Source organism: Mchenga conophoros, linkage group LG17, assembly GCF_057382185.1.
Source record: "Mchenga conophoros isolate Kocher_MC1m ecotype Shallow Benthic linkage group LG17, M_conophoros_male_GT1.1, whole genome shotgun sequence".
NCBI lineage: Eukaryota > Metazoa > Chordata > Actinopteri > Cichliformes > Cichlidae > Mchenga > Mchenga conophoros.
In genome coordinates, this window is record NC_140542.1 from 25,762,706 (window position 1) to 25,775,020 (window position 12,315).

Below are 12,315 nucleotides of genomic sequence, written 5' to 3' on the forward strand. Positions count from 1 at the left end.
GTAATATTAAAGTCTGAAATATGAAACCAATCAAAAAGGCTTCCTGCATTTTTCTAATGACAAACAGAAGTGACTTTTCTTTTCTTCTTCAAACACATCTGAATGTAGAGAAAAAAAACATGGCCTGCTCACTTCACTTTCACTTCATCAACATTTTTCTAATAGGCTTCTACACCCAATGGACATTTTATTAGGTACACCTTACAGTTTAAAATACAGACGCACACAGTCACACACACTCACACATAACATGACATGTCATGTTCAAACACCGGTTTGAGATGATTTGAGCCTTGCGGCATGGCACAGCCATTGACGCAGCCATACAAGGATCCAGGCTTTCATGTTGTTCATGCCAAAAAATGAAAGAAAATGCCAGAAAGGAGTCACGTGAGACCAGGGGAAGTTTTTTTTGTGCAATTCTGGTGAATCAGTGTGAACTGTAACTCTGTTTCCTGTTCTTAGCTGACAGAAGCAGCACACGGTATCATCTTCTGCTGCTGTAGCCCATCTATTTCAAAGTTTGCTATGCTCTGTATTCAGAGGTACTCTTCTGCATACCTTGCTTCGTGTTAGCTTCATTACTTCCGGAAGCAGCCTGGTATCAACAGGGCATTTTCAGTCAGAAAACTACCTCACAATGGATATTTTGTCTTTTTGGGGTAATTCTCTGTAAACCTTAGAGATCGTTTCAGGATGAGCAAGTCCTGAAATACTCAGATCAAGTTAGATCACTTTTCTTCGTCTTCTGATATTTGATTTGACTTCACCTGGTTCGTCTCGAATATGTCGACCTGCCTAATTGTATTGAGCTACTGTCATGTGATTGGCTGATTAAATACTTGCCCTGCAGTTGAACAGGCTTATCTAAGAAAGTAGTCGATGAGTGTAATCCTAATTGCAAGTTTCATGTCTTACTTGGAAAAAAAAAGTTCCCATTTTAGTAAAATGGGAGTAAAATGGGCAATAAATGAAGTTAAGCATGCAGTGTCCTATTTTTCTCGTTAGATGCACCTTTCATGTTGACCAGTTTAAAAAAAATTAGCAAAAAATTGAATTGCTTAAGATGAGAATTCAAAACAGAACTTTATAAACCAATCGACTTACATCACAGTAGCTATATCCTTCCTTTATTTGGAGTCTGTATGTATTTATCTGAATACACCAATTTCCTTTTGGCTACACGGAGGGAAGAGGTGACTTGAGGGACCTTGGAGAATTATGTTTTTTACAAACCCCCCATTGGTTCAGTCAAACTATAGGGGTGTGAGTCATGAAAGAAGGCTGGTTTGTGCTCAGGTTGTAGCAGGAGCCGAGTCTTTACCTTTCTGTCAATGTGTAGAGCTGTAGGTGCCTCTGAGCGTAAAGAAAGTGAGAGAAAGCATTTATGGAAAGCATATGCGCTTGTCCTTTAAGGCGGCACTTTGGAAGGCTTCTTATCAAAGTCGAACACTGGCAGCACACATGCCTACTGAAGTATAGTCAAATGCTCAGACCCATCCATCCATTATAGGTGCTGTCATGCTCTGAAAACAGGTACAGTGACTTTCATTTAAATTATTAACTTCTCGAAGAGGAAGAACTTGTCTCCCAGGATCCACTTTCTACAGAGGAAATGGTTAAGTCAGCTCAATTCCAGGACATATTTTTACTTTAACTTGCTGTATGTAGTGCTCATTCAAAGTCATCTGCCATGTCCCCTATTATTATGCCTGCACTGCACCAAAAGCCTATCATTCTTTGTGTGACTAACTCAGGGAACGGCTTTCTTATCTTTTGAAAGGCCACAATGCCTTTTTCTTGGAAAATGATCTTTATCAGTGTGCTTTCATTGGGCTTTCTCTATGAATCTTTTAGAAATCATTGTACATACTTCTTACAGTTGGGATTCAAATTTTTTCCCCCCTTTCATACTTTGGGTTATGGAGATGAATAGTTGTGGACCTCTTAAAAACTGGGAGACGGAGTCTGAAGTATTTAATCAAAACGGGGCTTCTCTGTGAGCTGAGCACTCAGTAAAGTATAAAAACAATCTGCTAGGCAAACTACAGGCGCTGGCATAAGGTCCATTATGAATTTCAGAGAAGTGCTGGAAGACATTAACTCCGGGATAAAACTTACTTCAATAGCAGCAAATAATTAAATATAACATTTGAATGCCTTTACATTTCAGAGGCGCTCACTGCCATAGACTCAACTTATGTGGAATCTTAAGTGAGTGAAATGAAAAGCTGAGAACGCACAATAGGATGGACGGCTCAGATCCAGCTCGTGATTAATTAAAAATGACAAATGTATATTATTTCCCTGCCAGGCTGAACTGTTCTACAAGAATTCGAGCCCAGAGGAGCGTTTCTGCCGTCAGACACTTTGTAATTGCTTCAGTCTCATGCTGTTTCCCCCTCAGAGAGTGCTGTCGGCTAGAGGATCTCACTCAGAAAAAAAGGAGAGGGCAGTAGAGCAAAAAAAAGTAAGCTTTTTGCAGCAATTTCATCTTAGTGCATTAGGCTAGTGGTAGTGACAGTAACAGCTTTCTGCCAATCCAAAACCAGCAGGAGGACTAAATAAGGTCGGGAAATATGAAACATGGCTTTAGTTTGATTTATGAAATCATAAATCAGCTAGATTTTGAATCTCTAATGTCAGCTGCACTGGACAAAAATGAGGCAGATGGCTACATTTCTCAACAGTTTCAATAATTGTACAGTGGCTACATGATGGAGGTCACCTCTGCTTCCTTGCTCTTTTCTTGCTGCAGGTATAATCTTTTCTTGAGCAAATGTTTTGCACCTCAGTAAGCCTGGACTCAAAGCATCTCAAGTCTCTCGAGCCTCTGGGAAAATTGCATTTTATGATGGCAAAAAATAAGAATACCTGTGAATTTCAACAATGATTGTATCTATATTAAAAGAAAAAGAACAAATATGTTGTGCTATATGTTGTACATGTGTTGGCTGAGTAATTTGGGCATCTTATATCTAATTAGGCAGTACAACAATGAACTCTATCATTCAGTTAGTGTGGGTCAGATAATTATAAATTATGGGCTATTTACAGTATATTTGCATCCATCAGTAAAGTGACCAGAAGGATCAACTTAACTTGACTGACAATCCAAAAACAGATTAAGTGAGAAACTCAATAACATTCAGGATTCTTTCTTTTGGGTGTAGAAAAAGAGAATTTTGACATTAAATTTGACATAAATGAAATCCGTATAGTGAACATTTCACCAACACCGAGACCAAGTTACTTTGAGTGCAGACAAACAAAATGTTGATTTCAGACCCCAGCACTGTGGGGCTAACATGAAACGAGATTTTGCAGGATGTTCTTGTTGATCCGTGTGATGGATGGCTGCATGACGATTGCTTTTCAGGTGTATTTTCTTTTAAATCAGAGCTTTGAAATGTTAGAACATCCCCTCCCACATGCATACATGGAAACCTAAGGGTATTCAGAGCACAGGCAGGTTGGTAGAAAAAACCTAAAATCACATATCAGTGGCAACATCCATAATGCTAATGAAGCCAGACAGCATGGAATGGAGAAGCTGAGGAAATGATGGTTGCAAAGTGGCTTGCAGATATGCCAACTGCCTATAGGATTCAAAGAATAAAATGATCTGAGCTTTAACTGATGTGGAGTGGCAATGATATCAGATTACCTGCTGGGATTGGGGTTTTGTGTCTGGTGTGAACTAAGGGAGTGGATTAGCTGACTATAGTTGCTTATAGAAAAGGTATTTTAAGGAACACAGAATAACTGCTTGATCTTGATCTGTAACATTTAAACCGTGAAGAAGTAGGATTCTCCTGCTAACAGCTGTCTTTTTGGGACTTTCAGAATGAATGGACAGAAGCAGTGGACACGGGTGGCAATAGCACTCCTGGTGCTTACAGTGATTGCAGCTGAAGGAGGCAAAGCAGAAAAACAAGGTGATTCCTTCAAACTGTTAAGTATATAAGTCAGAAGATAAAGAGGAAAAGTGTTAGTTAACCTTAAATTAAGCAGTGTGCATGCTGTCACATTTCACTGTCCTGTTGAACAACTAATTTAGTCATACAAAACTCTTCAAAAAATACAAATATAATTTTTAAAATACAACTTTGAGGATAAAATAATTGGTCTCCTATGAGAATTAACAAGAGACAAATAGGAATAATTTGCAATAAGGAACAAAAAAAAAGTGGAGTAATCCCGCTTGGGTAAAGAAAACACATTTAACCTAATTTAAATTCAGGGGAAAAAAGTTAATTTGCATTGGAAATTAGTGCAAACACCTAAACTCATTACAGCCGCCTTAAAATAATGTGATACAGTCCTAAAGGGGGTACTTTAACAGACGAACATCCAACCATCCATCTATCCTTCCAGTTTCTACCATCTAACAGAAGTTGGTCTGCAATTGCAGAAGGCTAAGCGAGGAATTCATAAACAGAAGATTTAATAAATAAAAATCACGAGCAAGATTGATGTAAGACCTAAATCATATTTCACTGTGGGAAATAACTTCACAGCTGATGTTAAAATCTCAAGTTTTGACCCTCTAGAATACAAGATAACAGAATCACGCGGGTGTCTGGCTGAACACGCATCATTTCAGGAGTTGACATGAGTAATGGAGAACCATGTTATTGGAATACTATATTATTTGTTCTATATTCATTTATTTTAAGAAATTACAAACAAAACAAAAGGAAAACACACCTTGTTTGTCCTAAAATACACAATGAACAACAATCAAGGGGTGTTTGAAACACTATTTCATTTAATTAACAATTTAAACTTTCCCCTTTTTTGGAATACTTGCTACTAAACTCAGCTTAAAAGAAGAATTAAAAACAGCCTTGCTTTTTCAGACAGTTCTTCACCAGTTTAGGTCAGCAGTGTATGAGTGCACTGTGAGCTCTCATTAACTTTTGGCAGCAAGTACAAAAATCAGTGTAATAGAACAAGCACTATCATCGGTTTAGTCTATGTTTTAGATGACCCTCAGTGGAGCTCTGGCCCTCTCACTTCATTAAGTTTCAGTTGTTTTATACTGATAGAAGTAATACAACCTGTAGCTACTAGCCTTAGTAGAGATGACCTGATAAGTTCACATCTCGCTAAATTCATGCCTCGAGATTTGATTCCTTCTGTGTTGTCTTGGGACCCAAATTATGTTGTTTTAAGCCTAAAAGTAGTGACATTTGTTGTCTTTTGTCAGGTATTGTGAGCAGCTCTTTACAAGATCTGTAAACAGACGTTCATGGGGATTCCTGCTCAGCGCTATCTATTTTGATGTTGTGTTATAATATGGATGTGATTCTACAGGAAAGAAGGAACGCAAGTCAGACTGTGGGGATTGGCAGTGGAGTGTGTGCGTAGCCAACGAAGGGGACTGTGGACTTGGCACCAGGGAGGGAACGCGCGCCGGCACTGACTGCAAGCAGACCATCAAGACCCAGCGCTGCAAGATCCCGTGCAACTGGAAAAAGAAGTTTGGAGGTGATAAATGTTCACATGTTGCTTTGTTGAAATAGGAAAAGAAGGATCTACTTTTCCCAGTAGAATTTAGAATACCTACTGTTTTAGGTTTTTAAATAATTTATGCCTTCTAAATGACCCAGAACTCCCCTCCTTCTGTACAAATACATGGATGCCATCCATCTCCCACCACGTCTCCCGATGATTTATTGTGGCCCGTCATTTACACAAACAATGGTCCCATTTTCAGAATAGGAATGAGTAAGCTAGCTAATTAGAGGTACAACAAAAACATCTATGCAGTATATAATATATTGTCATGGAAAACATAGGAATAATTGCCCGGCATTGTCATTTTCTTTTTTGGGCTTGAGACGGTGAGGCTTTTACAGCCGAAATGTCTTGCAGTGACAAGCCTGGAGGACATTTGTTCCCACAGTAAGGCCTGTCAGGCAAGAGCCTGCTGCTCTGCAATGAGCCTGTCACGAATGATGAACACACTGCAGGAAATAATGGTGCTAACTGGCTACATAGATTACTGCAAGAAAAGTTTTGGAGGAGTGGCGTTAAGTTTCACATCTGCGTGTTTGAAACTGTGGAAAGTTAGTTTAGAAAATAAAAAAAATTAAAAGTGTGAATTGGCCCTCTTGGCTGGAAATCCTGCAAAATGAGAGCAGTGTCGTTTTAAGTGTGGATACTTTTGTACTTGAAAAAAATGGATAACAGAACCTGTAAGAATAGGTGTGAAAAGACCCTCTACTTCAACCCTGGCTGTTAGCTGCAGCATATCCAAATATAGACCTAAGTAAATTGTCTGTTTGCCATTAATTAATATACTATGTTACTAGTACACTTATTATCTAAGCTCTAGTAGGTAGCGTACTCAAATAAGGAGCTGTATTATATGCCTTTAGCTATGAAGTCTTAAAAGAGACATGAAAAACTGGGATTTTTTTTTTAGTATAGTTCTAAGAGTCCTGAGCATAAAAGATTTGACATCCCATCTGGCAAAACTCTTACATCTAATTAGAATACTAAGACCCAAAAGACCCTTAAAAACCAACCAGTGAAAACTAGGTTAACGTTGGTTTTCCAGTTTGCAGCACACAGCCCAAACTGTTCTTTGCCTCTTGCCAAAGTATAACACAGTGATGCGAGGAGAATAAATATTAATATAAGAGGTGGGCACAATATTGTAAAACTGGGGTTTCCAGCAGCATGACACAAAAAAGACGAGTACCTATGGGACTGGTGACCAAGGTAACAAACACAGCAGCTAATGGGTCTCATTATAATAAACCGAAAGAGATAAGTCATATGGAGTGCTGAAGTGGCTGATACAATATGAATCCACAGAAAGCAGCTATGTGAGAGCTGAATGGAGAAGAATTACTAGGAAGTAGAAATATTTGGTTCCGTGGTGCATTTCTATAAAACTGTTAGCGTATGCAGGTCTTTCATAGCACAAAAACACAAGCACATTGCTTCTTTATTAGGTGGAAATGAAAATGCATGAAAGTAATTAAAATTAATAAATAACTGGATCTCTTATTGCCAGGAAAGGGGATTAATGGTTAGTCATAGAACAAATTCTGCCCACTCCATATAATATATGACCATCCCCATATACTCATATGTCATACAACCAACACAAGCATGCAATATTTTTGCAAAAGTCTCAAGACATCACTTGTTTCTTTATATACACTGAACAAAAATATAAACGCAACACTTTTGTTTTTGCTCCCATTCCCCATGGGATGGACGTAGAGACCTAAAATTCATTCCAGATACACAATATAACCATCCCTCCCAAACAGTGGTCACAAATCAGTCCAAATGTGTGGTAGTGGGCACATCTGCTATATTGAGATAATCCATCCCACCTCACAGGTGTGCCACATCAGGATGCTGATCTGACATCATGAGTAGTGCACAGGTGTACCTCAGACTGCCCACAACAAAAGGCCACCCTGGAATGTGCAGTTTTTTGCACTATTGAGGGTCTGGGGACCCAGAACCGGTCAGTATCTGGTGTGACCACCATTTGCCTCATGCAGTGCAACACATCGTCGCATGGAGTCTATCAGATTGTCAATTGTGGCCTGTGGAATGTTGGTCCACTCCACTTCAATGGCTGTGCGAGGTTGTTGGATATTCGTGGGAACTGGTACACGCTGTCGTATACGCCGGTCAAGCACATCCCGAACATGCTCAATGGGTGACATGTCCGGTGAGTATGCTGGCCATGCAAGAACTGGGACATTCTCAGCTGCCATCTGCCCTGAACAATGTGAACCATGATTCATCCGTGAAGCGCACACCTCTCCAACGTGCCAGACGCCATCGAATGTGAGCATTTGCCCACACAAGTCTGTTACGGTAACGAGCTGGAGTCAGGTCAAGACCCCGATGAGGACGACAGGCATGCAGTTGAGCGTCCCTGAGACGGTTTCTGACAGTTTGTGCAGAAATTGTTTGGTTGTGCAAACCAATTGTTCCAGCAGCTGTCTGGGTGGCTGGTCTCAGACGATCTTGGAGGTGAACCTGCTGGATGTGGAGGTCCTGGGCTGGTGTGGTTACACGAGGTCTGCGGTTGTGAGGCCGGTTGGATGTGCTGCCATGTTCTCTGAAACGCCTGTGGAGACGGCTTATGGTTGAGAAATGAACATTCAATGCACGGGCGACAGATCTGGTTGACATTCCTGCTGTCAGCATGCCAATTGCACGCTCCCTCATTGCTTGTGGCATCTGTGGCATTTTGCTGTGAGACAAAACTGCACATTCCAGGGTGGCCTTTTGTTGTGGGCAGTCTGAGGTACACCTGTGCACTACTCATGATGTCAGAAGAGCATCCTGATGTGGCACACCTGTGAGGTGGGATGGATTATCTCAATATAGCAGATGTGCCCACTACCACACATTTGGACTGATTTGTGACCACTGTTTGGGAGGGATGGTTATATTGTGTATCTGGAATGAATTTTAGGTCTCTACGTCCATCCCATGGGGAATGGGAGCAGTAACAAAGGTGTTGCGTTTATATTTTTGTTCAGTGTATATTGTACATACTATTGTTTGAGTACTTACGATTGTTTTTTTTGTACTTTTTATATTTTACATTTATATTTATTATTGAAACTTGCACCAAAGGAGTGGCACTCCAATTTCGTTGTACTCTGTACAATGACAATAAAGGCTATTCTATTCTATATTGCTCAGAAAATGGGAAAATGTTGCAGTGATGAAATGTAGACGTGCACATACAAGAATATACAGTATATAAGGGAAAAACACTAGTTTATACCATCCTTCTTTGAATGTTGGCTGCCTTTTTCTCTGTTCTCTGTCAGCACGATCTTACATTGCTTCGATAATGTTATTTAAGCTCTGGGCAGAACAATCCATGACTGACAGTGCTCCATTGTATGTTTTTCTATCCAAGCATGCTTTTCTATACTCATAATTCGATCAATTCTAGCAAACAACACTGTCTGAAATGGAGCCCTAAACTATGACAGAGCCTCCACCATGTTTTTACTGTACTGTACTGTTGTACCTCTCTCCTGACCTCCTGTCCTCCATACATACTCGTGATGATTAGAAACACACATTTAAAATTGAGATCTATCACTCCCCAAGACATGTTGTCGCAGTCAGTCCAATTCTTATGTAATTTAGCATATCTCAGCCTTTTCCCTTCCTTTAAATGACTGACAGGCACACTTCCTCTGAGACCATTTCTGATGAGTAGATGGATCAGGTAGTCATCAGAAATGGCCGTGTCTCTCAGGTCCTGTGTCAGGTCTTTGCTGCATTTCTTTTCCAGCAAAAGACACGACTTTCACATACCATTCATGTTTTTTTGAGCTATAGCAAGTTTTCAGTTAATAGCTTTTAGGAATCACCTTGTTGGTGCAAAATTGCTTATTTTTATCCGTCACACTGTGTATTATCTTTGGCATTTTATATACATATACATTCAACTAAAAAAAGAGAAGAGAGCAAATGATGTGGTTCTTTGAAAAAGAAAGGTGACTTTTTTTATCCTTGAAATATTTATAGATCAGTATTAAATAGCTTGAAAAACCAAAAAAAAAAAAATCCTTAAGACCACTTTAAAAATGGGAAAAAATCTTGTTGGAAGCAAAATATAAGGAAATTAGGATGACTCATGAACACGGTACGGTACATAAAATTTATGTGCATATTTTTTAAGATTTTGAAAGCAAGAAGGACTTAAACTAGAAATCATTCCAGAAATAAAGAGTATGTGATATGAAGAATAGATGGTGGGGATGATCTTAGTGATGGTGAAATGTATGAAACAACATCAAAAGCAAAATGTTGGCTGTTTCACGAAGATATTTCATTTTGCATATATGCTGTTTCTATCTGATGGCACTCCAGTTTCTTTACGCTCTGTAGAAATGAGTTATGACTGAGGTCTTTTTCACTGCTTAACAAATTATATTCAGTGATTTGTGACTTTGGTTTAATGAATAGTCATGAGGGGGTGTTTTCACACTTTTGCAACCATCATTTTTGCCAGCACAAATACTGTATGTTACACTGTATGAAACACCTTACAGAATACATGAGCTGCCTGACAAATTCCTGGTAGTCAGCAAGGGAGCTCTCTCTCCAAGACAATTTACAGCTGTGGAGGCATAGGGTTTTTAAAGTTGGTTGCTCAGGAAGTCCCTGTAGGATTCTTGCAACAATGGCCCTGTCACTCCCCCTCTTCGCTCTTCGCCCCTCTTTTCCTCGCCCCTTCTCCCACCTCTCCCCTCCTCTGATGAGCACCTTGGGATCTCAGAAGCAGTGACAAGGGCGCTGATGCTTTGATGAGAGAGGAGGCAGAAGAATGAGTGTCACATCCTCGAGGGAACCCGGCTAGACTGGGGAAAAAAAATTAATGGAGAGAGATAAGTGGGACATGGACATACAGTACATAAACAAACACTAACGTACACACGCCTGCATGCTTTTCAAACCAATATCCGTAACATACAGTGCATTAGCGACTGTTGCCATCCGTCTAGAGAAATCTTGCACTTCTTTTGGTTGAATTTAAGTTGTTTAAAATGTATGATGAAATGAAAGCACCAGCAAGACCTCGCCCCAAACATCACGAATATGTAAATATATAAAATTGTCCTCCTCTAAAATGACATCTATCCGGGAGCCAGGCTCTGCTTGATTACATTCATCTTTTAGAAGGTTTCATCATATCAAGAATATGAGACTCAAACTGTGAAGCATCACCGACTCCAGCAGGAAAAAACATAAACACACTTTACTTTGTTGTTAAGAAAATGGTCTCATGAAGGCACTTTGTGAGCGGTGGACAGTTTCTCTTGATGGAAGAGGGTAGGCAACTGCTCATCAAACACCCATTCAAAGTCAATGACTCAGCACTCCCCAGGCTCAGAGGCTTGTTACAGTCACTGATTACAATGAACTCCTTTTAAAAACAAATGTAAGATGTGCAGGTTTCCTTTCTGAACCCGTCCATACCATTCTTTCTTCGAGCGACTTCACTAACAAAAAGCAGGTGATTTAAAGTCTGATGTCTTTTTTACTTGATAGGTGAATGCAAGTACGACTTCCAGGCCTGGGGGGAGTGCGATCTGGCAACGGGCAAGAAGAACAGAACGGGAGTGCTAAAGCGAGCGCTCATGGACGCGACCTGCGCTGCCACCGTCACAGCCACCAAGCCTTGTGGGAAAACCCCTAAAACCAAGCTGCAAGGTAAGATGACAGAAATAAAACATTTGCTGCATAAAATGCAACTCTCCCATGTTGAGCTGGTCACAAAAGGTGGGATGCGCTAAAGTTGTTATGCTGAATCACCATGTCCAAAAATGTGATATCTTGTACTACTCATTTTGTTGCTATTACTTTTAAAGAGATTAGCTTTTTGGTAAAAATCGTTCCTTGATAGTTAGTTATAATGTCATATCTAGTGTCTCGTATATCATTATTATTAGTTATATAGAGAGGGACGTTTTAAAAGAAAGGTTTCGTTACTGATCCGAGAGCGTGCTCTACTCTAAAAATGAATGCGACTCGAAGCAACTGGCTTGTCAGAAACATGCATGTGACCTTTTACATTGGCCCTATGACATCCAAGAAGTTATCTATGATCTAATATAAAGTAATTAATAATATTAGCTAAATAAACTTTCCATATTAGTTAGGAGGGTGTTACTTTAATGTGTAATCGGTAAATATTTAACATTTCAATTAGAAATACATCAAATGTAGTATTTCCTACCTTTTGTATTTTTTAAAAAACAAGGTTATTGATTAGCAGCTAAGCTCAGCAGCTTCTGATGACTCACATTGTACAGCCCATATTGCATCTTTCAAGTTGCTGGAAATGAAATTCCTTCGCTGGCTAAGTACACCTCCAGTTCCAGGACTACACCTTGTGGGTGGCTAATGAAAGCACAGAGACGAGCGTGTTGTAAACCCTCCATTAAATTCCCAGTAAGACAGAATACATGCAGATCCCAAAATAGTCTGAGTAATGGAGCCTTAGTGGAAATTTCAAATTGTAATCTCTTTTCCTCAAAGCAGTCACAATTCTGTTGGCTACCTACCCGTGAATATTTACTCAGTCTGTGGAACATCTCACTAATAAATGAAGGAATCTGTGTTTGTATTTCTTGGCCTTTTTTCCCTCGACAACTGCTCTTTTAAACAACTTCAGACCACAACGTGCACTCACTTTGACCACCAGCCCTACACCTGCCAAGTATGTGTAAGGCTGGTGCCAAGTACATCAAAAAAATTCTACAAATTCCAGTGAGGCTCAATTAGTCCGGCTATTATAGG

At 39.8% G+C, this 12,315-nt stretch overlaps 1 protein-coding gene across 1 annotated transcript in view; it reads left to right on the forward strand.

The window, feature by feature from the left end:
• ptn (pleiotrophin) overlaps positions 1 to 12,315 on the forward strand; it is a 54,968-nt gene that overhangs the window by 35,536 nt on the left and 7,117 nt on the right. The window contains exons 2-4 of the mRNA XM_085250871.1: positions 3,847 to 3,938; positions 5,320 to 5,493; positions 11,065 to 11,226. Of these exons, the coding sequence (XP_085106997.1) occupies positions 3,848 to 3,938; positions 5,320 to 5,493; positions 11,065 to 11,226 (427 nt within the window). The 5' untranslated portion in view covers position 3,847. The remainder of the gene's footprint in view (positions 1 to 3,846; positions 3,939 to 5,319; positions 5,494 to 11,064; positions 11,227 to 12,315) is intronic.